At 44.3% G+C, this 26,925-nt stretch overlaps 1 protein-coding gene across 3 annotated transcripts in view; it reads left to right on the top strand.

The window, feature by feature from the left end:
- Positions 1–755: 755 nt before the first annotated feature.
- Positions 756–26,925, top strand: part of LOC311114581 (lysosomal proton-coupled steroid conjugate and bile acid symporter SLC46A3-like) — a 33,866-nt gene continuing 7,696 nt past the window's right edge. For 2 of the 3 annotated variants that reach the window (XR_014611132.1, XM_084189821.1), the window contains exons 1-6: positions 897–1,567; positions 2,138–2,260; positions 3,966–4,179; positions 7,977–8,853; positions 13,737–13,820; positions 19,086–19,242. Coding sequence is in view for 2 of the 3 variants with exons in the window: in XM_084189821.1 (XP_084045947.1) it covers positions 3,997–4,179; positions 7,977–8,853; positions 13,737–13,820; positions 19,086–19,242 (1,301 nt within the window). In the remaining variant the exon portion in view is untranslated. Of the gene's footprint in view, positions 1,568–2,137; positions 2,261–3,965; positions 4,180–7,976; positions 8,854–13,736; positions 13,821–19,085; positions 19,243–26,925 lie in introns of all 3 variants that reach the window. The other variant, XM_084189822.1, reaches the window with a different exon arrangement.

The following is a 26,925-nucleotide window of genomic DNA, read 5'->3' on the forward strand; positions in this document are numbered from 1 at the left end:
CTTGGTCCCTCATCTCTCCTGATCGCCCTCACCCAACGGGCACGTATTTCTCCATCAACAGGGAAATCGTGAAAACTCAGATACGGGAATTTCTGTTTGTTGTTTGAACAAAATGGTACACTGCAATAGCATCTTCTCGAAGATTGTGCCATGCTTCGGTGTTGGATGGGATACTGTTGCGATACAGACACCGGGAGAAAATAAACAGCTAAATTAACATTCAGCTTTGACCAGGAATCAATATTTATCTAGCTATCATGCACAACAGTATTTGAATAGGTGAGTTACTATACATTCATGAATAAACTAACTGCCTAACAAAGGGTTAGATAGCTAGCTAAGTAAACTTGTTACATTACAGCCAGGCAGCAATGTAACGCTACCTTTTAACGTTATCGGTATCTGGTACTAAGTTGTTGTTAGCTAACGTTAGCCCACTTTTAAGTAACTAAGGCAGTGAACAATTATGAATTAACAATAACGTTAGCAAGTTACAAACCATTGCATATACGTAAACATTATTACTCTTAACTTTACTAATTTAACTTAAACGTACCTTTTGGAATTTCTTCAAGTAGCTAGCTTGCTAGTTAGTGGTCAACAGTTGTATTTTCGTTGAGAAGTCTCAGGTTACGGCGAACGGAAGTGAAGTTAACCTGCTACGCGGAAAGGCGGAAGTTAGATGACGTCATCGTGAAAAGGGCCTATTGTTTACTGCATGAACATGACAAAAAACACGTGATCAAAGGTCATGCAGTTTTTTGATTCCTTCAAGTGGCTGCAGTTGCTTTTCACCGCCATAGTGGGAGGCACTATTTGTAAACCAATCGTTAGGGCGTTTTTGTTTGACCCACACAAATGTGGCCAAAGACATGACTGAAACAGACCAACTTTTCCACGATTCTAAAGCTACAGGGGATACAAATTAAAGTGATATTTGAGAACTCTCTCTAACCAATTAGGCTAATTTTCACGTTATGTTTTCAGTTAGTGAATGTGTGATATTGGGGTATATAATTTCAATTCAGCATTTTTACAGAAATAGTTAAAAGAACAGTAGCAACTATGTTGACACTGGCATGTTGATCTGAGCCTTGCTGTAGGAAAACCACTACTGTGTCGGACTTTCGGTTATCGATAGATGCATCTACCACGAATTCACTCGCCGACTTTCGTCTACAGTCGGCTTCATTGATCGACACCATCAGTGGTATCCTTGGGAAATCCATACCCTAAACCCTAACCTTAACCCATACCCTAACCATTACCCTTTCCTAACCCTAACCGTAACCTTTTAAACGTCAACTTCAATGGAGTAGGGACGTCCCAAGGATCCCGGATAGCACGAACCCTGTTTGTTGATTCCATTGAGTAGGGTACGTTCAAACGTAATGTCGCAAAGACACGCTCTCTCTTACCGTACCGTAAATTGCTTACAAATGGGATATTTAAAATTGCAATTACATAAAGTTATGGATATGTTTTGATAAATGCAAATTAAATTAACTGAAGGAGAAAAATGTAATACAGCAACACCAAGAGACACGGAAGAGGTGATTTCACACAGGTGAATTCGTTCCCTTTTAAAGTGATATTTTTGTTAAATAATTACGATTTAATACTAATACAACAACACATGCCTGAGGGAACCTATGTAGAGGCAAATAGAAAAGCGAAAAAGACAGACTGTCACAAAATGTTTTGCTATATTCAAAACAACCCTCATACTGTACCTTTTATATGTAGGCCGTCATTGTAAATAAGAATTTGTTCTTAACTGACTTGCCTAGTTAAATAAAGGTTAAATAAAATAAAAAATATGACTGACAGAAGCTCTGGCCATAGCGAAGGATGCTCTACTGAGAACCATCCAATCATAGGACAAGAGGGGCGGAACAAGCTTTCATAAGCGGTTGGATTTGGGTTGTACCACAGCCACAAAGTCAAAATGGTCTATATCGTAAAAATTCATGAAAACAAAAATGTTATTTTGGTCTTAATTTAAGGTTAGGGTTAGGCATAAGGTTATCGGTGTGGTTAAGTTTAGTGTTAGGTTCAAAATCGGATTTTAAGAAGATAAATTGTAGAAATAGGCGGGGTTTAGCCATGATTATGACTTTGTCCCTGTGGTAACTAGTGACGACCGTGGATCCGGCATTACAGCGCCATAAACACTGAACAGATGTCCGCAGAAATGGTCTAAACATCCAGGAAGAGCGAACTGGTATTTTTGTGAGTTCACCATATGACGAACTAAAAGGTGAGAAATTGTTTCTCTTTTAGACACTGATGTTATGCATTTTCCTTGTCCTATGAACTTGGTCAGTCAGGTGAAGTGTATTGTCTGTGTGTCAGATAATACAGACACGATCATCATCATGTAACTTGAACCAGGATCTGAGCAGAAGGACAAATGCATAGTCTCCCCATCTGCCCAGATACTGGTTCACATGTAACTGAACTAGCTATAGACAGGGAAGGGAAGTCTTGTTTGACATATTTGTATTTTAATTTTATTTTTTACATTGTTTACAATAAGTCATTGTTTTCATTCTACACTTGTTGGCCAGAATGCTCTATCTATTATAGCTGATATTCCAATCTCTAAACACATCCCAATGTATTAATTCAGACAGTAGCCTACAGTATTTATTTTTAATTTTTTATTTTTTTTATTTCACCTTTATTTAACCAGGTAAACCAGTTGAGAACAAGTTCTCATTTACAACTGCGACCTGGCCAAGATAAAGCATAGCAGTGCGATAAAAACAAACACAGAGTTACATATGGGGTAAAACAAAACAAAGTCAAAAATACAACAGAAATACATATAATATACAGTGTGCAAATTTAGCAAGTTATGGAGGTAGGCAATAAAATAGGCTATAGTGCAAAATAATTACAATTAGTATTAGTATGCTAGGAACTTCTTAATAATATAATAATAATATGCCATTTAGCAGACGCTTTTATCCAAAGCGACTTACAGTCATGCGTGCATACATTTTTGTGTACAGGCGTTCTCTTAATTGCATATGCAGTGTATATACAGGCTGGGTCTACCCATGTACATCCTCCTTCGATAGCGAGCCATAACCTCATTAGACTGGGTCTGACTTCTTGAAGAGGAGTGTAGGTTTCTACATATCCCAGCTGGTGTGACTTGACATTCTTTGTCAGTCTGTCTGTCCCATTCCCCAGGCCTACTGTAATGGTTCCCAGCCAAGAAGAGTGTATTAACTGTGTTTTGAAGAGACAATTGTGAGAACAGCAGCATAAATACAAGTGGGCTCTTCTGACTCAACTTGTTTAGAATCCGTCTCCAGGTTGCCCCTGTATGAAACCCAATACATTCAAAAAACAAGTGTTTTTAAAGGCCCAGTACAGTCAAAAACAGATTTTCCTGTGTTTTGTATTTATTTCCACACAATGAGGTTGAAATAATACTGTGAAAGTGATGATAATGCCTTTTAGTGTAAGAGCTGTTTGAAAACACTGCCTGAAATTTCAGCCTGTTTATATATACAGTTGAAGTTGGAAGTTTACATACACCTTAGCCTAATACATTTAAACTTAGTTAGGGAGGGGGGGGGGGGGGGGTGTTGCGCAACTAAATATTAGTTAGGTGTCCTTAATGTTTTGTACACTCAGCGTATGTTGTTTTAAGTAACATTAATGAAAGCAACAGGATAAATATGTAGGGTAAACGGACCCATTAACCCTGCCTTAGTTAGGAGGGGGGGGGGGGGGGGGGGGGGGGTAAACGGACCCATTAACCCTGCCTTAGTTAGGGGGGGGGGGGTAAACGGACCCATTAACCCTGCCTTGTTTTCTTGGTGACTTGTCTAGGATCTATTCTGTTGCCCGGTTGGCTCTGTATTAACCTCCTAACCTTGTCTTCTAGGGGTCTGTCTGTCTGTCTGTCTGTCTGTCTGTCCACTGAACTCTCCTACCTTGTCTTCCAGGGGTCTGTGTGTCCACTCCCCCCTGAGGAGAATGAAGGGATTATTCCTGGTGGAGCCTCTGGTAGCCGTATATGCCTTTGCCAGTTTCCTGATCTACCCTCTGGTACAGCAGTATGTCTACAGGAGGCTATGGCAGGAGCTGACCAACACAACCTACCCTGTCTCTGACAACAGCTCACGCTGCGATCCCTCCAACACCAGCAGCCACCATGAGGTTAGTTACCGTAGAACCTAACCAACACAACCTACCCTGTCTCTGACAACAACCAACAGGTTAGTTACCGTAGAACCTAACCTATCCAGTGTTGCAGTCATTTCAGTTGCTGTAGTAGCTGACGTGTATAGTGTTTGAGTCATCCGCATACATAGACACACTGTCTTTACTCAAAGCCAGTGGCATGTCGTTAGTAAAGATTTTAAAAAGTAGGGGCCTAGACAGCTGCCCTGGGGAATTACAGATTCTACCTGGATTATGTTGGAGAGGCTTCCATTAAAGAACACTCTCTGTGTTCTGTTAGACAGGTAACTCTTTATCCACAATATAGCAGGGGGTGTAAAGCACATACGTTTTTTCAGCAGCAGACTATGATCGATAATGTCAAAAGCCGCACTGAAATCTAACAAAACAGCCCCCACAATTTTTTTATCATCAATTTCTCTCAGCCAATCATTAGTAATTTGTGTAAGTGCTGTGCTTGTTGAACGTCCTTCCCTATAAGCGTGCTGAAAGTCTGTTGTCAATTTGTTTACTGAAAAATAGCATTGTATCTGGTCAAACACCATTTTTCCCCAAACTTTACTAAGGGTTGGTAACAGGCTGATCAGTCGGCTATTTGAGCCAGTAAAGGGGGCTTTACTATTCTTAGGTAGTGGAATGACTTTTGCTTCCCTCCAGACCTGAGGGCACACACATTCTAGTAGGCTTAAATTGACAATATGGCAAATAGGAGTGGCAATATCATCCGCTATTATCCTCAGTAATTTGCCATTGAAGTTGTCAGACCCCGGTGCCTTGTCATTGTTGATAGACAACTATCATTGTTTCACCTCTTCCACACTCACTTTACGGAATTCAAAATTACAATTCATGTCTTACGTAATTTGGTCAGATACTTGGATGTGTAGTGTCAGCGTTTGTTGCTGGCATGTCATGCCTAAGTTTGCTAATCTTGCCAATTAAAAAATCATTAAAGTAGTTGGCAATATCAGTCGATTTTGTAATGAATGAGCCATCTGATTCAATGAATGATGGAGCTGAGTTTGCCTTTTTCCCCAAACCTTCATTGAAGGTGCTCCAAAGCTTTTTACTATCATTCTTTATGTCATTTGTCTTTGTTTCAAAGTATAGTTTCTTCTTCTTTTTATTCAGAGTAGTCACATGATTTCTCAATTTGCAACAATCGGTTGTGAAGCCAGACTTATTTGCCATTCCTTTTGCCTCATCCCTCTTAACCATACAATTTTTCAATTCCTCATCAATCCACGGGGATTTAACAGTTTTTAGGGTTATATAGGCCAGAAAAACTAGGTATAGGGTTATATACAGTGCCTTCGGAAAGTATTCAGACCCCTTTACTTTTTTCACATTTTGTTAGGTTACAGCCTTATTCTAAAATTGATTAAATTGTTGTTTTTTCCCCCTAATCAATCCACACACAATACCCCATAATGACAAAGCAAAAACAGGTTTTTATAAATTTACATAATTATTCAGACCCTTTACTTAGTACTTGGTTGAAGCACCTTTGACAGCGATTACAGCCTCGAGTCTTCTTGGGTATGACGCTACAAGCTTGGCACACCTGTATTTGGGGAGTTTCTCCCATTCTTCTCTGCAGATCCTCTCAAGCTCTGTCAGGTTGGATGGGGAGCGTTGCTGCACAACTATTTTCAGGTGACAGGTCTCTTCAGAGATGTTAGATCGGGTTCAAGTCCGGGCTCTGGCTGGGCCACTCAAGGACATTCAAAGACTTGTCCCGAAGCCACTCCTGCGTTGTCTTGGCTGTGTGCTTAGGGTTGTTGTCCTGTTGGAAGGTGAACCTTCGCCCCAGTCTGAGGTCCTGAGTGCTCTGGAGCAGGTTTTCATCAAGGATCTCTCTGTGCTCCGTTCATCTTTCCCTCGATCCTGACTAGTCTCCCTGTCCCTGCCGCTGAAAAACATCCCCACAGCATGATGCTGACACCACCATGCTTCACCGTAGGGATGGTGCCAGGTTTCCTCCAGATGTGGCATTCAGGCCAAGGAGTTCAATCTTGGTTTCATCATACCAGAGAATCTTGTTTCTCATGGTATGAGAGTCTATAGGTGCCTTTTGGCAAACTCCAAGCGGGCTGTCATGTGCCTTTTACTGAGGAGTGGCTTCCGTCTGGCCACGCTACCATAAAGGCCTGATTGGTGGAGTGCTGCAGAGAAGGTTGTCCTTCTGAAAGGTTCTCCCATCTCCACAGAAGAACTCTAGAGCTCTGTCAGAGTGACCATCAGGTCTTTGGTAACCTCCCTGATCAAGGCCCTTCTCCCCCGATTGCTCAGTTTGGCCGGGCGGCCAGCTCTAGGAAGAGTCTTGGAGGTTCCAAACTTCTTCAATTTAAAGAATGATGAAGGCCACTGTGTTCTTGGGAACCTTCAATGCTGCAGAAATTTTTTGGTACCCTTCCCCAGATCTGTGACTCGACAATATCCTATCTCGGAGCTCTACGGACGATTCCTTCGATCTCATGGCTTGGTTTTTGCTCTGACATGCACTGTCAACTGCGGGACCTTATATAGACGGGTGTGTGCCTTCCCAAATCATGTCCAATCGATTGAATTTACCACAGGTGGGCTCCAATGAAGTTGTAGAAACATCTCAAGGATGATCAATGGAACAGGATGCACCTGAGCTCAATTTCGAGTCTCATAGCAAAGGGTCTGAATACTTATGTAAATGAGGTATTCGTTTTTTATTTGTAATACATTTGCAGAAAATTCTAAAAACCTGTTTTCGCTTTTTCATTATGGGGTATTGTGTGTACATTACTGACGATTTTTATTTATTTAATCAATTTTAGAATAAGGCTGTAACGTAACAAAATAGTTGAGGGGTCTGAATACTTTCCTAATGCACTGTATGCCAGAAAAACTATATATAGAGTTCTATAGGCCCAAAAAACTATATAGGGTTATATAGTCCAGAAAAACTATTTATTGGGTTATATAGGCCTGCCCAAAAAAACTACACTCTGCTTCTCTCTCTCTCTCTCTCTCTCTCTCTCTCTCTCTCTCTCTCTCTCTCTCTCTCTCTCTCTCTCTCTCTCTCTCTCTCTCTCTCTCTCTCTCTCTCTCTCTCTCTGTGTCTCTCTCTCTCTGTGTCTGCCCCTCTCTCTCTCTCTGCCCCTCTCTCTCTCTCTCTCTCTCTGTCCCTCTCTGCCTCTCTCTCTCTCTCTCTCTCTCTCTCTGCCCCTCTCTCTCTCTCTGCCCCTCTCTCTCTCGGTGTCTGCATCTCTCTCTGTCCCTCTCTGCCTCTCTCTCTGTCCCTCTCTGCCTCTCTCTCTGTCCCTCTCTGCCTCTCTCTCTCTCTCTCTCTCTCTCTCTCTCTCTCTCTCTCTCTCTCTCTCTCTCTCTCTCTCTCTCTCTCTCTCTCTCTCTCTGTGTCTGCCCTCTCTCTCTCGCTCTCTGCCCCTCTCTCTCTCTCTCTGCCCCTCTCTGCCTCTCTCTCTCTCTCTCTCTCTCTCTCTCCATCTCTCTCTCTCTCTCTCTGCCCCTCTCTCTCTCTCTCTGTCCCTCTCTGCCTCTCTCTCTCTCTCTCTCTCTCTCTCTCTCCATCTCTCTCTCTCTCTCTCTCTCTCTGTGTCTGCCCCTCTCTCTCTCTCTCTCTGCCTCTCTCTCTCTCTCTCTCTCTCTCCTCTCTCTCTCTCTGCACCAAGCTTTTCTTCATGTTGTTTGTTATAGGAGGTCCAGAACGCGGCATCTCTTCTCTCTCTCCACCAAGCTCTTGTTCATGTTGTTGTTGTTTATGTTGTTGTTTACACCAGGAGGTCCAGAAGGCGGCGTCTCTCTTCTCCCTCTACACCGATCTCTTCTCCATGATCCCCTCCCTGGCCGCCACCCTCATCCTCGTCGCCTATAGCGACCAGCGCGGACGCAAGATCACCATCATCCTGCCTCTGATTGGCTCTCTGTTCTACACACTGTCCTTCCTGTCCGTCTCCTTCTTCGAGCTGGACCTCTACCTCCTCATCGTCGCCTCCTTCGTCAGCGCCCTGTTCGGGGGCTTGGGGACGTTCCTGGGGGGTTGTTTCTCCTACATCGCTGACCTGTGCGAGGACGGACAGGAGAAGACCCTGCGGATGGCCGTAGTGGACATGGTGATCGGCCTGTTGTCTGGAGTGGCCTCTCTCTCTACGGGCTACTTCCTCCGAGCAGCAGGCTTCAACTGGCCCTTCTTCACCTCGGCTCTGTTCCAGTGTGTCAACCTGGTCTACGCCGTCTTCATCCTGGAGGAGACGGTCCAACGACCTCCAGACGACCCCCTGGACGGCTCCCCGCGCCGCACCGCCATGCGTCAGCTGGCCTACGGGGTCTACCAGCTGTTTGCAGGGGCCAGCAGGAGGCGCAACGTCCTCCTGGTTCTCCTCCTGCTCCTCTTCTCCTCCTTCTCCTTCGCCAACATGGGCGGGCTCTCCTTGATCACGTTGTACGAGCTCAACCAGCCGCTGTGCTGGACCGAGATCCTGATTGGCTACGGCTCGGCGCTGTCCACCACGGTGTTCCTGACCAGCTTCGTGGGCGTGACGGTGTTCTCTCGCTGTGGCGTGCCCAACCTCATCATCATCCTCATAGGGATACTAAGTGTCATGGCGGGTATGACCATGGTGGCCTTCGCCAAGACCACGCTCATGATGTTCCTGGGTAAGGAATAAGGATGATTTTCAATGGTAACATGGTCCTGGGTAAGGAATAAGGATGATTTTCAATGGTAACATGGTCCTGGGTAAGGAATAAGGATGATTTTCAATGGTAACATGGTCCTGGGTAAGGAATAAGGATGATTTTCAATGGTAACATGGTCCTGGGTAAGGAATAAGGATGCTTTTCAATGGTAACATGGTCCTGGGTAAGGAATAAGGATGATTTTCAATGGTAACATGGTCCTGGGTAAGGAATAAGGATGATTTTCAATGGTAACATGGTCCTGGGTGGAGAAGGAGAACTTAGGTCTAGACCATGTGAGCCAGGGTTGGGGTCAATTCCATTTCAATTCAGGAAGTAAACTGAAATTCTGATTTTTGTCAATGCCAATACTTTTCAATGAGAAATATTAGGAATTGGAATTTCATTTGACATTTTACTGGAATTGACCCCAACCCTGATGTGAGCCAAGTATTGGCTAACTTATGCCTCGGGCCTGGAGTTATTCCTGAGCAGGATAACCTCTGGTGGTCAGGAACACCTCTGGGCCCCAGTTAGTCAGGTGGTCAGGAACACCTCAGGGCCCCAGTTAGTCAGGAACACCTCAGGGCCCCAGTTAGTCAGGTGGTCAGGAACACCTCAGGGCCCCAGTTAGTCAGGTGGTCAGGAACACCTCTGGGCCCCAGTTAGTCAGGTGGTCAGGAACACCTCAGGGCCCCAGTTAGTCAGGTGATCAGGAACACCTCAGGGCCCCAGTTAGTCAGGTGGTCAGGAACACCTCAGGGCCCCAGTTAATCTGGTCAGGTGGTCAGGAACACCTCAGGGCCCCAGTTAATCTGGTCAGGTGGTCAGGAACACCTCAGGGCCCCAGTTAGTCAGGTGGTCAGGAACACTTCTGGGTCTTAAGCTACTTCGTGTAGATCTGAAAGGATAAGTGTGAGCATAAAGGGCAAGTTGAATTTTTTACTAAAAGGCCATAAACAAACTATAACGTTTTATATGGTAGTATAAATGTAACCATATAGTTTTACTGTTGATGATGGCAAATTGCTGGTTTTACTGCAGTGAAGTCTATTCCAGTGACATGACTGGCGGGTCGTTCCATGTCATGACACCCACCATCTGTGATTGTTCTGAAATAGTTTCTGTATTTAGAAATTAGCATTCATACAACATTATTTTGTTGAAATATAATTTGAAGCTAATTTATTGCTCCCAAATTTGGCAAGTTTCATTTATAGAATTCATATAATATTCAATATATATAGTACCTAACATCCATTTTGGACCCAACTTTTTTCTAATAATGAGTAAGACATGAGGAATAAAAATGTTTTGTCACAAGCTACCCACAAACTGAGTATACAGTATCAGTTCTCTATTTCTGAGAAGTAGTATGGAGCTGCGGCTCGGAGTATTGTTTCTTCATGCTATGTAATGTATTCTCAGTGGGGTTTTTTTCCGCTGTTCAGAAAAATTAGTCATTGAAGTTGTTAGGTTTGTGTCCCTTCCTTCACCCTAATATTACCAGGTTCTGACTAGGGCTGTTACGGTGACCGTATTACCGCCACACCGTGACCGAAAGTCACGAGTCATGAAGGCAGTCAAATTCCATGTGACCGTTTAGTCATGGTAATTAGGCTTCTCCAAGCTCTGATGCTGCTGATGGTCATTAGTAGCCTACCAAACTTGCTAACTTCCTGGTACTCAGCACTCTATTGTCCCTCTAATCACTCTGACATCAATGCAAATGTTATCGAAAATCTAATCAAACACTTCATGAGAGCCCATGACCTCATGTTGCGCAACATTTCTATAGGCTATGCAATTGTGTAAGAAAACAGAGTGATGGCCTCTATTAAAAAGAGAAGGTTCCCATCAGCCTTCTATAGGCTAGGCCTACTATATTTATTTCTCAACTTTCCTAATATTAAGCACATTGCTTCTCTTTACAACAGGAGTGTAGCCTACCTGGCTGGCATGAAAATGAACCACGGGGAAAAGCGTCCTCCATCCGCTATTTAAGTGCATAGACGACATGTATTTTTTTCCCCGTTTCGAGACAGGTGCATTATAATGGTCCATTCTAAATCAAAACAAATTTCACACATTATTTAGTATATGTAAAGACAAGATTAAATCAAGAATAGTCTGATGGGTGACAATATTAGCCTATCACTTGTGAATGATGTATTATCACTTGTGAATGATGGTCAGCGTAAGGCAAGAAGCAATGCATACCTTTTTTTTGCGACTTTTTCTAATCATAGTCCCACACCTCATGTAGCCTGGCCCGTAGGCCTATATGTTTTGATAACGTTTGTATCACAACTAAAGTTGCCAAATAACTTCTTAAAATTAAGCACATTAATCCGCTTTACAACCGGTGTAGAGTCTATCTGGCATACATAGGCGGCGCCCGAGTTTCAAGTTTGGGGAAGATAATCTTCACCATAAAAATGCACCTTTATAATAATAATAATATGCCATTTAGCAGACGCTTTTATCCAAAGCGACTTACAGTCATCCAAATCGGATGTTAGGTACTATATTTATTGAACATTACATGAATCCTCTAAATTAAAGTGGCCAATTTCGATGCAATCAATTAGCTTGGAGACAAAATTATATTTCAACAAAATAATGTTGCAGGAATGCTAATCTTTTCAGTTTTTTAACAACAACAGAAACGATTTCAGAACAATCTGAGATGGTGGGTGTCAAAACCCTCTTTCTTGTGCTTTTTGAGGTGGAATGACCCTTGCTGTGTTCCGTACTGCTTTATTTGATTATGGCTGTAACCAGATAAAATGACAACAGACCATAATATTCAGGTCTTTATCTTGGCTCTTTTCCAAAAGGTGATAAACTAAAAAGGCAACTTAAAGTATTCAGACCCTTTAACTTTTTCCACATTTTGTTACATTTTAAAAATGATTAAATTGTTTTTTTCCCCCTCATCAATCTACACACAATACCCCATAATGACAAAGCAAAAACAGGTTTTTAGAAATGTTTGCAAATGGATAAAAAATAAAAAACAGAAATATCACATTTACATAAGTATTCAGACCCTTTACTCAGTACTTTGTTGAAGCACCTTTGGCAGCGATTACAGCCTCGAGTCTTCTTGGGTATAACACAACAAGCTTGGCACACGTGTATTTGGGGAGTTTCTCCCATTCTTCTCTGCAGATCCTCTCAAGCTCTGTCAGGTTGGATGGGGAGCGTCTCTGAACAGCTATTTTCAGGTCTCTCCAGAGATGTTAGATCGGGTTCAAGTCCGGGCTCTGGCTGGGCCACTCAAGGACATTCAGAGACTTGTCCTGAAGCCACTCCTGCGTTTTCTTGGCTGTGTGCTTAGAGTCATTGTCCTGTTGAAGGTGAATCTTCGCCCCAGTCTGAGGTCCTGAGCGCTCTGGAGCAGGTTTTCATCAAGGATCTCTCTGTACTTTGCTCTGTTCATCGTTCCCTCGATCCTGACTAGTCTCCCAGTCCCTGCCGCTGAAAAACATCCCCACGGCATGATCCATGCTTCACCGTAGGGATGGTGCCAGGTTTCCTCCAGACGTGACACTTGGCATTCAGGCCAAAGAGTTCAATCTTGGTTTCATCAGACCAGAGAAGCTCCTTTAGGTGCCTTTTGGAAAACTCCAAGTGGGCTGTCATGTGCCTTTTACTGAGGAGTGGCTTCCGTCTGGCCACTCTACCATAAAGGCCTGATTGGTGGAGTGCTGCAGAGATGGTTGTCCTTCTGGAAGGTTCTCCAATCTCCACAGAAGAACTCTGAAGCCATGTCAAAGTGACCATCAGGTTCTTGATCACCTCCCTGACCAAGGCCCTTCTCCCCCGATTGCTCAGTTTGGCCGGACGACCAGCTCTAGAAAGAATCTTGGTGGTTCCAAACTTCTTCCATTTAAGAATGATGGAGGCCACTGTGTTCTTGGGGACCTTCAATGCTGCAGACATTTTTTGGTACCCTTCCCCAGATCTGTGCCTCGACACAATCCTGTCTCGGAGCTCTACGGACAATTCCTTCGACCTCATGGCTTGGTTTTTGCTCTGACATGCACTGTCAACTGTGGGACCTTATATAGACAGGTGTGTGCCTTTCCAAATCATGTCCAATCAATTGAATTTACCACAGGTGGACTCCAATCAAGTTGTAGAAACATCTCAAGGATGATCAATGGAAACAGGATGCACCTGAGCTCAATTTTGAGTCTCATAGCAAAGGGTCAGAGTACTTATGTAAATAAGGTATTTCTGTTTTTAATTTTGTATAAATTTGCAAAACTTTCTAAAAACCTGTTTTCGAGTCGTCATTATGGGGTATTGTGTGTAGATTGATGAGGAAATGTCTTTATTTAATCCATTTTAGAATAAGGCTGTAACGTAACAAAATGTGGAAAAGTCAAGGGGTCTGAATACTTTCCGAATGCACTGTAACCTCTGTTCAGTTCAGTCTGCATGTCGATTGAGAACCCAGTCAATAATGTGATGTTCTCTCTCTCTCTCTCTCTCTCTCTCTCTCTCTCTCTCTCTCTCTCTCTCTCTCTCTCTCGTTCTCTCTCTCTCTCTTGCTCTCTCTCTCTCTTGCTCTCTCTCTCTCTCTCTCTCTCTCTCTCTCTCTCTCTCTCTCTCTCTCTCTCTCTCTGCCTCTCTCGCTGCCTCTCTCTCTTTCTCTCTCTGCCTCTCTCTCTCTCTGCCTCTCTCGCTGCCTCTCTCTCTCTGCCTCTCTCTCTCTGTCTCTCTGCCTCTCTGTCTCTCTGCCGCTGTCTCTCTCTCTGCCTCTCTGTCTCTCTGTCTCTCTCTCTTTCTCTCTCTCTTTCTCTCTCTCTCTGCCTCTCTCTCTGTTTATATTGTCTGTTTGTTCTTCTCAGTGAGGCTTCCAATGCTGCTGGCTATCATGCCGTTCCCCGTGCTGAGATCCATGATGTCAAAGATCGTATCAAAGACCGAGCAGGGTGAGGGTTTTGGACATCAAATAAAACACCATGTTATTTGTCACATGCGCCGAATACAATGAATACCGTGAAATGCTTACTTACAAGCCCTTAACCAACAATGCAGTTCAAGAAAGAGTTAAGAAAATATTTACTAAATAAACTAAAGTAAAAAATAAAAAGTAACACAAAACTTCATAACAATAACGAGGCTGTATACAGGGGGTACCGGTACAGAGTCAATGTGCGGGGGCACAGGTTATTTGAGGTAATTTGTACATGTAGGTAGGGTTAAAGTGACTATACATAGATAATAAACAGCGAGTAGGGGGGGGGGGGGGGTAGAAGCTGTTATTAATTGTTCAGCAGTCTTATCGCTTGGGGGTAGAAGCTGTTAAGGAGCCTTTTGGACCTAGACTTGCATGATAAGCTTAACTAGTAAACTTAATAACTAATGAGATCGGATCAAAGACCGAGCAGGGTGAGTGTTTAGTTTAACTAGTAAACTTAATAACTAATGTGTTTAAAAACACATAACAAAGCACATCATTAATATAATTATTGAGAATGACCCCATTAACATATTTATTTGGACTTCCATTGGGGTCCTCGTTGTAAGTGCTAGTATGGATATACTGGACCTGTAAGCGGGGCGTCAAACTCATCGCACGGAGGGCCCAATGTCTGTGGGTTTGTGGTTTTTCCCTTTCAGTTAAGACCTAGACAACCAGGTGAGGGGAGTTCCTTACTAATTAGTGACCTTAATTCATCAATCAAGTACAAGGGTGGAGCGAAAACCCGCTGACACTCGGCCCTCCGTGGAATGAGTTTGACGCATGTAAGCCATCCTAGCATTCCCAAGCAATGGTTTGTTTAAACAGAGGTTGTTAGACCAGAGAGGAGGGCCCTTGTCTGGTCAGAGGGCCCTTGTCTGGTCAGAGGGCCCTTGTCTGGTCAGAGGGCCCTTGTCTGGTCAGAGGGCCCTTGTCTGGTCAGAGGGCCCGTGTCTGGTCAGAGGGCCCTTGTCTGGTCAGAGGGCCCTTGTCTGGTCAGAGGGCCCTTGTCTGGTCAGAGGGCCCTTGTCTGGTCAGAGGGCCCGTGTCTGGTCAGAGGGCCCTTGTCTGGTCAGAGGGCCCGTGTCTGGTCAGAGGGCCCTTGTCTGGTCAGAGGGCCCTTGTCTGGTCAGAGGGCCCTTGTCTGGTCAGAGAGCCCGTGTCTGGTCAGAGGGCCCTTGTCTGGTCAGAGAGCCATGTCTGAAGGGCTCTTTTTCAAGCCTCCCTCTCCCACACGGACAAATAATAATAATATTTTATTTAACCTTTATTTAACTAGGCAAGTCAGTTAAGAAAACATTCTTATTTACAATGACGGCCTACCAAAAGACAAAAGGCCTCCTGCGGGGACGGGGGCTGGGATTAAAAAATAAATAAATACAGTGAGGGAAAAAAGTATTTGATCCCCTGCTGATTTTGTATGTTTGCCCACTGACAAAGACATGATCAGTCTATAATTTTAATGGTAGGTTTATTTGAACAGTGAGAGACAGAATAAAAAAAAAAATATCCAGAAAAACGCATGTCAAAAATGTTATAAATTGATTTGCATTTTAATGAGGGAAATAAGTATTTGACCCCCTCTCAATCAGAAAGATTTCTGGCTCCCAGGTGTCTTTTATACAGGTAACGAGCTGAGATTAGGAGCACACTCTTAAAGGGAGTGCTCCTAATCTCAGCTTGTTACCTGTATAAAAGACACCGTTCCACAGAAGCAATCAATCAATCAGATTCCAAACTCTCCACCATGGCCAAGACCAAAGAGCTCTCCAAGGATGTCAGGGACAAGATTGTAGACCTACACAAGGCAGGAATGGGCTACAAGACCATCGCCAAGCACCTTGGTGAGAAGGTGACAACAGTTGGTGCGATTATTCGCAAATGGAAGAAACACAAAATAACTGTCAATCTCCCTCGGCCTGGGGCTCCATGCAAGATCTCACCTCGTGGAGTTGCAATGATCATGAGAACGGTGAGGAATCAGCCCAGAACTTCACGGGAGGATCTTGTCAATGATCTCAAGGCAGCTGGGACCATTGTCACCAAGAAAACAATTGGTAACACACTACGCCGTGAAGGACTGAAATCCTGCAGCGCCCGCAAGGTCCCCCTGCTCAAGAAAGCACATATACAGGCCCGTCTGAAGTTTGCCAATGAACATCTGAATGATTCAGAGGAGAACTGGGTGAAAGTGTTGTGGTCAGATGAGACCAAAATCGAGCTCTTTGGCATCAACTCAACTCGCCGTGTTTGGAGGAGGAGGAATGCTGCCTATGATCCCAAGAACACCATCCCCACCGTCAAACATGGAGGTGGAAACATTATGCTTTGGGGGTGTTTTTCTGCTAAGGGGACAGGACAACTTCACTGCATCAAAGGGACGATGGACGGGGCCATGTACCGTCAAATCTTGGGTGAGAACCTCCTTCCCTCAGCCAGGGCATTGAAAATGGGTCGTGGATGGGTATTCCAGCATGACAATGACCCAAAACACACGGCCAAGGCAACAAAGGAGTGGCTCAAGAAGAGGCACATTAAGGTCCTGGAGTGGCCTAGCCAGTCTCCAGACCTTAATCCCATAGGAAATCTGTGGAGGGAGCTGAAGGTTTGAGTTGCCAAACGTCAGCCTCAAAACCTTAATGACTTGGAGAAGATCTGCAAAGAGTAGTGGGACAAAATCCCTCCTGAGATGTGTGCAAACCTGGTGGCCAACTACAATAAACGTCTGACCTCTGTGATTGCCAACAAGGGTTTTGCCATCAAGTACTAAGTCATGTTTTGCAGAGGGGTCAAATACTTATTTCCCTCATTAAAATGCAAATCAATTTATAACATTTTTGACATGCGTTTTTCTGGATTTTTTGTTGTTGTTATTCTGTCTCTCACAGTTCAAATAAACCTACCATTAAAATTATAGACTGATTATGTCTTTGTCAGTGGGCAAACGTACAAAATCAGCAGGGGATCAAATACTTTTTTCCCTCACTGTATAGGACCAAACACACATCACGACAAGAGAGACAACACAACACTACATAAAGAGAAATCTAAGACGACAACATAGCATGGCAGCAACACACAACAACACAACAACACAGCAAGGTAGCAACCCAACATGAAAACAACATGGCAGCAGCACAACATGGTAGCAACACAAGACATGGTACAAACATTATTGGGCACAGACAACAGCACAAAGGGCAAGAAGGTAGAGACAACAATACATCACGCGAAAGCAGCCACAACTGTCAGTAAGAGTGTCCATGATTGAGTCTTTGAATGAAGAGATGGAGATAAAACTGTCCAGTTTGAGGGTTCTTTGCAGCTCGTTCCTGTCGCTAGCTGCCGCGAACTGGAAAGAGGAGCGCCCCAGGGATGTGTGTGCTTTGGGGACCTTTAACAGAATGTGACTGGCAGAACGGGTGTTGTATGTGGAGGATGAGGTGACCAGTTTACAGAGGAGTATAGAGTGCAGTGATGTGTCCTATAAGGAGCATTGGTGGCAAATCTGATGGCCGAATGGTTTGCAAAAATCTCTGAAGCTGGAGACTCTTATCTCCCTCAATAACTTTAAGCATCAGTTGTCAGAGCACCTTACCGATCACTGCACCTGTACACAGCCCATCTGAAATTAGCCCACCCAACTACCTCATCCCTATATTGTTATTTATTTTGCTCTTTTGCACCCCAGTATCTCTATTTGCACATAATCTCTTGCACATCTAGCATTCCAGTGTTAATACTATTGTAATTATTCTGCACTATAGCCTATTTATTGCCTTACCTCCATAACTTGCTACATTTGCACACACTGTATATATATTTTCTGTTGTATTTTTGACTTTATGTTTTTTTACCCCATATGTAACTCTGTGTTGTTTTTATTGCACTGCTTTGCTTTATCTTGGCCAGGTCGCAGTTGTAAATGAGAACCTGTTCTCAACTGGTTTACCTGGTTAAATAAAGGTTAAATAAAAAAATAAAAATAAATGGTAAAGAACATCTAGCCGCTCGAGAGCACCCTTACCTGCCACTCTATGAATTTACATCTTCGTAATCTAGCATGGGTAATAATAATAATAATAATAATCCTCAGTGTATTTTATATTGTGCTTTTCATTACAAGTAGAATCTCAAAGTCGCTTTAAAAACAAACAAAAATTCAATTTTAACAAAACAAATGTAGGGATCTTGGGCGATGGTCTTCCACAGCTTTAGAGTGATAGGCAGTTCAGAAAGGTAGTACTGTAATATTGACAGAAGGGATCATACATGGTGCAGCCAGACAGGGAGGTAGACTTCTGAGAGACAGGACACGGAGCTCCTCATCCTCCTCTTCCTCCGTAGGTAGACTGGATCGTCCACTACTGAAGTGTGGCACCCACCTCCTCCTCCTCTTCCTCCGTAGGTAGACTGGATCGTCCACTACTGAAGTGTGGCACCCACCTGGGTGACGTTTTGGCGACTGTAAATGCATCAGTAATACCACCACACCTCAGCAGTGGTTCAGAAAAGCCTCCTACGAAGCAAGACTCTGCATCCCCTCACACCGCAGTCCACTTCCCTCTAGGAACTGGGCCAGAGGGCCAAAACCGATGCTGTTGATCTGGTGTTGCTGCGTCATTCAAATCATATTAGCAAGCAAGCTAGCTAGCTAGCCAAGCCAAATACAAACTGACGTGTCATAATCAGTCCTACAGTTTCGTAGGTCACCACCAGATATTACAGTTCATCTATCAACAAGTTATCAAAAACAAAGAAAGTTTATTCAAATATACAATTTAAAAAAAACAACACTTAAAAACAATAAAATATGTACAATATTTACAGAGCTCTCTGCCTAGGCTACCTCACGGCGCTATGGCAACCATGGAACTTGTGGCAATAATGTGGAAAGCAAGGCAACCATTATGACATGGTCCCAGACAACAGAGGAGATGTGCTCTGCTCCTTCTGTCTCACAACGTTAGGCTGAAGTATTTAAATGTAGGCCCATGTAGGGGTGATTTACCGATGTGGCAACGTTAGGCTGAAGTATTTAAATGTAGGGTGATATACCGATGTGGCAACGTTAGGCTGAAGTATTTAAATGTAGGGTGATATACCGATGTGGCTTTGAACTCATCTATCTGACAGTGCATTGTCTTCCTCTCTCTCTGTGTCTCTCTCTCGTGTGTGTGTGTGTTTGTGTTTGTGTGTGTGTGTGTGTGTGTGTGTGTGTGTGTGTGTGTAGGAGCGTTGTTTGCGTGCTTGGCTTGCCTGGACAGTGTGAGCAACAGTGTGGCAGTGGTTTTGTTCAGTAGTCTCTACGCTGCCACTGTAACCTGGTACCCTGGATTCTGCTTCCTGTTGTCTGCTGGACTCTGTGTCATCCCATTGGCCCTGCTAGGGTGAGTATTATATACTACTACTACCACTATACTAATATACCACCACTATACTGCTATACTACTACTATACTACCGCTATACTACCACTATACTACCATACTACCACTATACTACCGATATACTACCACTATACTACTATACTACCACTATACTGCTATACTACTACTATACTACCACTATACTACCGATATACTACCACTATACTACCACTATACTACCACTATACTACAACTATACTGCTATACTACGACTATACTACTGCTATACTACCACTATACTACTATACTACCACTATACTGCTATACTACTACTATACTATCGCTATACTACCACTATACTACTATACTACTACTATACTACCGATATGCTACCACTATACTACCACTATACTACTACTATACTACTACTATACTACTATTATGCTGTACTACCACTATACCACCACTATAATAATATACTACCACTATACTACTATAGTACTACTATTCTACCGCTATACTACCACTATACTACCACTATACTACCACTATACTACCACTATACTACCACTATACTACCACTATACTGCTAATGTGCTATACTACCACTATACTACAACTATACCACCACTATACTAATATACTACCACTATACTACTAGTATACTACTGTTATACTACCACTATAATACCACTATAATACCGCTATACTACCACTATACTACCACTATATCACCACTATAATAATATACTACCACTATACTACTAGTATACTACTGTTATACTACCACTATAATACCGCTATACTACCACTATACTACCACTATACCACCACTATAATAATATACTACCACTATACTACTAGTATACTACTGTTATACTACCATTATAATACCGCTATACTACCACTATACTACCACTATACCACCACTATACCACCACTATAATAATATACTAACACTATACTACTAGTATACTACTGTTATACTACTACTATACTACCACTATACTACCGCTATACTACTAATATGCTGCATCTATACTACCTCTATACTACCACTATACGACCACTGCTAATATGCTATACTACCGCTATACTAACACTATACTGCTAATATGCTATACTACCACTGTACTACCACTATACTACTAATATACTATACTACCGCTATACTACCGCTTCTACACAGTGTCATCCCCATGGCCCTGCCAGCGTGAGTATAAGTTGTGTGAAAATAAAATGAATATCAGGGTCGGGTTCAATTCCTCTTCAAGGGGATGGATTTTGAATTCAATATTGTCCATTTCTTATGAGGATTATTAAGTTGTTGGAATTTTAATTCACTTCATATGAACTTAAATAAAATGTGCCCCAACCCTTCTTAGTTGCTTTCTTAGTTTACCAACTGAGATACCTCTCCTATTGTCCAACTCCAGACTCCCTGTTAACTCTGTTCAGTAGGGTAAACTTCCATGATAAAATGTTACTCCCAGTCACTAGTCATGTGACTGAACAGTACCTTATCAGGTTCCAGCAACATTAGTGAACATACAGGTTTTGAGTTGACATGTGACCGATGAGTCACATGAATGAGGTGTTTTGATTTTCATCCAGACATGATATCTTACCTGACCCAGATATGGCTCTAATGTTATCTACTATTTACGGTTTGCATGCAGGCAGGAGGGGAGGTGTTCTGGTCCAGTTTGAACCTAGTGGGCTAATAATGGGAGTCTCAAGGAAAATAAATAATGGTCCGCTGTGTTAGAAAAATGCCAGAGCTCTTCTGTGTGGATTTACACTACCGGTCAATAGGTTTAGAACACCTAGACATTCAAGGGTTGTAGAATACATTGTAGAATAATAGTGAAGACATCAAAACTATGAAATAACACATATGGAATCATGTACTAACTAAAAATGTGTTAAACAAATCAAAATATATTTTATATTTGAGATTCTTCAAATAGCCACCCTTTGCCTTGATGACAGCTTTGCACACTCTTGGTATTCTCTCAACCAGCTTCATGAGGTAGTCACCTGGAATGCGTTTCAATTAAAAGGTGTGCCTTCTTAAAAGTTAATTTGTGGAATTTCTTTCCTTCTTAATGCGTTTGAGCCTATCAGTTGTGTTGTGACAAGGTAGGGGTGGTATACAGAAGATAGCCCTATTTGGTAAAAGACCAAGTCCATATTATGGCAAGAACAGCTCAAATAAGCAAAGAGAAACGACAGTCCATCATTACTTTAAGACATGAAGATCAGTCAATACGGAACATTTCAAGAACTTTGAAAGTTTCCTCAAGTGCAGTCGCAAAAACCGTCTCTGCTTGTCGCTCAGCATTACGGAGATTGATCGGGGGTAAGGACCTGCGATAGACTAGTGCTCTGTCAAAAGGGGTACATCAAGCTGCCTCAAGCTACAGAATCAGGGGATAGACTCCCTGCTCCTATTAGCTATTCCGGCTCACACAAGCCAAGGCAGTGGAGGCTGCTGATGGGAGGAAACCATGTGTTTTGATATCATTCCACTCCAGCCATCACCACGTTCCCGTCCTCCCCAATTAAGGTGCCAACAACCTCCATGTGGTGCAAGGCTACTTACTTCCTACTTACTCAAGGCTGAAAGCAGTTCCTGGTAGCTACTACCCTATGTTTAGCAGAGTTCCTGGTAGCTACTACCCTATGTTTAGCAGAGTTCCTGGTAGCTACTACCCTATGTTTAGCAGAGTTCCCGGTGGCTACTACCCTATGTTTAGCAGAGTTCCCAGTGGCTACTACCCTATGTTTAGCAGAGTTCCTGGTAGCTACTACCCTATGTTTAGCAGAGTTCCTGGTAGCTACTACCCTATGTTTAGCAGAGTTCCTGGTAGCTACTACCCTATGTTTAGCAGAGTTCCCGGTGGCTACTACCCTATGTTTAGCAGAGTTCCTGGTAGCTACTACCCTATGTTTAGCAGAGTTCCTGGTAGCTACTACCCTATGTTTAGCAGAGTTCCTGGTAGCTACTACCCTATGTTTAGCAGAGTTCCTGGTAGCTACTACCCTATGTTTAGCAGAGTTCCCGGTGGCTACTACCCTATGTTTAGCAGAGTTCCCGGTAGCTACTACCCTATGTTTAGCAGAGTTCCCGGTGGCTACTACCCTATGTTTAGCAGAGTTCCTGGTAGCTACTACCCTATGTTTAGCAGAGTTCCCGGTAGCTACTACCCTATGTTTAGCAGAGTTCCCGGTGGCTACTACCCTATGTTTAGCAGAGTTCCTGGTAGCTACTACCCTATGTTTAGCAGAGTTCCTGGTAGCTACTACCCTATGTTTAGCAGAGTTCCTGGTAGCTACTACCCTATGTTTAGCAGAGTTCCTGGTAGCTACTACCCTATGTTTAGCAGAGTTCCTGGTAGCTACTACCCTATGTTTAGCAGAGTTCCCGGTGGCTACTACCCTATGTTTAGCAGAGTTCCTGGTAGCTACTACCCTATGTTTAGCAGAGTTCCCGGTGGCTACTACCCTATGTTTAGCAGAGTTCCTGGTAGCTACTACCCTATGTTTAGCAGAGTTCCCGGTAGCTACTACCCTATGTTTAGCAGAGTTCCTGGTAGCTACTACCCTATGTTTAGCAGAGTTCCCGGTGGCTACTACCCTATGTTTAGCAGAGTTCCTGGTAGCTACTACCCTATGTTTAGCAGAGTTCCTGGTAGCTACTACCCTATGTTTAGCAGAGTTCCCGGTGGCTACTACCCTATGTTTAGCAGAGTTCCTGGTAGCTACTACCCTATGTTTAGCAGAGTTCCTGGTAGCTACTACCCTATGTTTAGCAGAGTTCCCGGTGGCTACTACCCTATGTTTAGCAGAGTTCCTGGTAGCTACTACCCTATGTTTAGCAGAGTTCCTGGTAGCTACTACCCTATGTTTAGCAGAGTTCCTGGTAGCTACTACCCTATGTTTAGCAGAGTTCCTGGTAGCTACTACCCTATGTTTAGCAGAGTTCCTGGTAGCTACTACCCTATGTTTAGCAGAGTTCCTGGTAGCTACTACCCTATGTTTAGCAGAGTTCCCGGTAGCTACTACCCTATGTTTAGCAGAGTTCCTGGTAGCTACTACCCTATGTTTAGCAGAGTTCCTGGTAGCTACTACCCTATGTTTAGCAGAGTTCCCGGTAGCTACTACCCTATGTTTAGCAGAGTTCCCGGTAGCTACTACCCTATGTTTAGCAGAGTTCCTGGTAGCTACTACCCTATGTTTAGCAGAGTTCCCGGTGGCTACTACCCTATGTTTAGCAGAGTTCCTGGTAGCTACTACCCTATGTTTAGCAGAGTTCCTGGTAGCTACTACCCTATGTTTAGCAGAGTTCCCGGTGGCTACTACCCTATGTTTAGCAGAGTTCCTGGTAGCTACTACCCTATGTTTAGCAGAGTTCCCGGTAGCTACTACCCTATGTTTAGCAGAGTTCCCGGTAGCTACTACCCTATGTTTAGCAGAGTTCCTGGTAGCTACTACCCTATGTTTAGCAGAGTTCCCGGTAGCTACTACCCTATGTTTAGCAGAGTTCCTGGTAGCTACTACCCTATGTTTAGCAGAGTTCCTGGTAGCTACTATCCTATGTTTAGCAGAGTTCCTGGTAGCTACTACCCTATGTTTAGCAGAGTTCCCGGTAGCTACTACCCTATGTTTAGCAGAGTTCCCGGTAGCTACTACCCTATGTTTAGCAGAGTTCCTGGTAGCTACTACCCTATGTTTAGCAGAGTTCCCGGTGGCTACTACCCTATGTTTAGCAGAGTTCCTGGTAGCTACTACCCTATGTTTAGCAGAGTTCCCGGTGGCTACTACCCTATGTTTAGCAGAGTTCCTGGTAGCTACTACCCTATGTTTAGCAGAGTTCCCGGTGGCTACTACCCTATGTTTAGCAGAGTTCCCGGTGGCTACTACCCTATGTTCCCGGTAGCTACTACCCTATGTTTAGCAGAGTTCCCGGTAGCTACTACCCTATGTTTAGCAGAGTTCCTGGTAGCTACTACCCTATGTTTAGCAGAGTTCCCGGTGGCTACTACCCTATGTTTAGCAGAGTTCCTGGTAGCTACTACCCTATGTTTAGCAGAGTTCCCGGTGGCTACTACCCTATGTTTAGCAGAGTTCCCGGTGGCTACTACCCTATGTTTAGCAGAGTTCCTGGTAGCTACTACCCTATGTTTAGCAGAGTTCCCGGTGGCTACTACCCTATGTTTAGCAGAGTTCCCGGTGGCTACTACCCTATGTTCCCGGTAGCTACTACCCTATGTTTAGCAGAGTTCCCGGTAGCTACTACCCTATGTTTAGCAGAGTTCCTGGTAGCTACTACCCTATGTTTAGCAGAGTTCCCGGTGGCTACTACCCTATGTTTAGCAGAGTTCCTGGTAGCTACTACCCTATGTTTAGCAGAGTTCCCGGTGGCTACTACCCTATGTTTAGCAGAGTTCCCGGTGGCTACTACCCTATGTTTAGCAGAGTTCCTGGTAGCTACTACCCTATGTTTAGCAGAGTTCCCGGTGGCTACTACCCTATGTTTAGCAGAGTTCCTGGTAGCTACTACCCTATGTTTAGCAGTAGAATCAGTCCAAATGAAGGAGGGAGGAAACGGGACGAGGGAGCTACTTGAGATGAGTCAGGCTAGATGAGGCGTAACACATGATCACTCCCTGGATGATGTGACCCAGTCAATCACATCAATACACAGACTCACTGACTCATCAGCTTTCGTTTACTTGTCAAGGACTGGCTCTGGTTGTTGTGAGTCTCCTTCCACAGGTGTTCCATTACACAGGTGTTCCACTATCCCCTCACTCTCCCCTAACTATCCTCTCACTACCCCTTCACTACCCCCTCACTATCCACTCACTACTCTTTCACTATGCCTTCACTATGCCCTCACTATCCCCTCACTACTCCTTCACTATGCCCTCACTATCCCCTCACTACTCCTTCACTATGCCCTCACTATCCCCTCACTATCCCCTCACTACTCCTTCACTATGCCCTCACTATCCCCTCACTACTCCTTCACTATGCCCTCACTATCCCCTCACTATCCCCTCACTACTCCTTCACTATGCCCTCACTATCCCCTCACTACTCCTTCACTATGTCCTCACTATCCCCTCACTACTCCTTCACTATCCCCTCACTATCCCCTCACTCTCCCTTCACTATCCCCTCACTATCCCCTCACTACTCCTTCACTATCCCCTCACTCTCCCCTTAATATGCCCTAGCTATCCCCTCACTATCCCCTCACTATGCCCTCACTATCCCCTCACTACTCCTTCACTATCCCCTCACTACTCCTTCACTACTCCTTCACTATGCCCTCACTATCCCCTCACTATGTCCTCACTATCCCCTCACTACTCCCTCACTCTCCCCTCACTACTCCCTCACTATCCCCTCACTATACCCTCACTATCCCCTCACTCTCCCCTCACTACTCCTTCACTATCCCCTCACTATCCCCTCACTATCCCCTCACTCTCCCCTCACTACTCCTTCACTATCCCCTCACTATCCCCTCACTATCCCCTCACTATCCCCTCACTCTCCCTTCACTATCCCCTCACTATCCCCTCACTATCCCCTCACTCTCCCTTCACTATCCCCTCACTATCCCCTCACTACTCCTTCACTATCCCCTCACTATCCCCTCACTATCCCCTCACTACTCCTTCACTACCCCCTCACTCTCCCCTCACTATGCCCTCACTATCCCCTCACTCTCCCTTCACTATCCCCTCACTCTCCCTTCACTATGCCCTCACTATCCCCTCACTACTCCTTCACTATCCCCTCACTACTCCTTCACTACCCCCTCACTATGCCCTCACTATCCCCTCACTACTCCTTCACTATCCCCTCACTACTCCTTCACTATGCCCTCACTATCCCCTCACTATGTCCTCACTATCCCCTCACTACTCCCTCACTCTCCCCTCACTATCCCCTCACTACTCCCTCACTATCCCCTCACTATCCCCTCACTACTCCCTCACTCTCCCCTCACTATCCCCTCACTACTCCCTCACTATCCCCTCACTATCCCCTCACTATTCCTTCACTATCCCCTCACTACTCCTTCTCTACCCCCTCACTATGCCCTCACTATCCCCTCACTACTCCTTCACTATCCCCTCACTACTCCTTCACTACTCCTTCACTATGCCCTCACTATTCCCTCACTATGTCCTCACTATCCCCTCACTACTCCCTCACTCTCCCCTCACTATCCCCTCACTACTCCCTCACTATCCCCTCACTATACCCTCACTATCCCCTCACTCTCCCCTCACTACTCCTTCACTATCCCCTCACTACCCCCCCACTATCCCCTCACTCTCCCCTCACTACTCCTCACTATCCCCTCACTACTCCTTCACTATCCCCTCACTCTCCCCTCACTACTCCTTCACTCTCCCCTCACTATCCCCTCACTATCCCCTCACTATCCCCTCACTATCCCCTCACTATCCCCTCACTATCCCCTCACTACTCCTTCACTACCCCCTCACTATCCCCTCACTCTCCCCTCACTATCCCCTCACTATCCCCTCACTACTCCTTCACTAGCCCCTCACTATCCCCTCACCATCCCCTCACTATCCCCTCACTACTCCTTCACTACCCCCTCACTATCCCCTCACTCTCCCCTCACTATCCCCTCACTATCCCCTCACTATCCCCT

The sequence above is a fragment of the Coregonus lavaretus genome (assembly GCF_964263955.1).
Source record: "Coregonus lavaretus genome assembly, contig: HAP1_SCAFFOLD_251, whole genome shotgun sequence".
Taxonomy (NCBI): Eukaryota; Metazoa; Chordata; class Actinopteri; order Salmoniformes; family Salmonidae; genus Coregonus; species Coregonus lavaretus.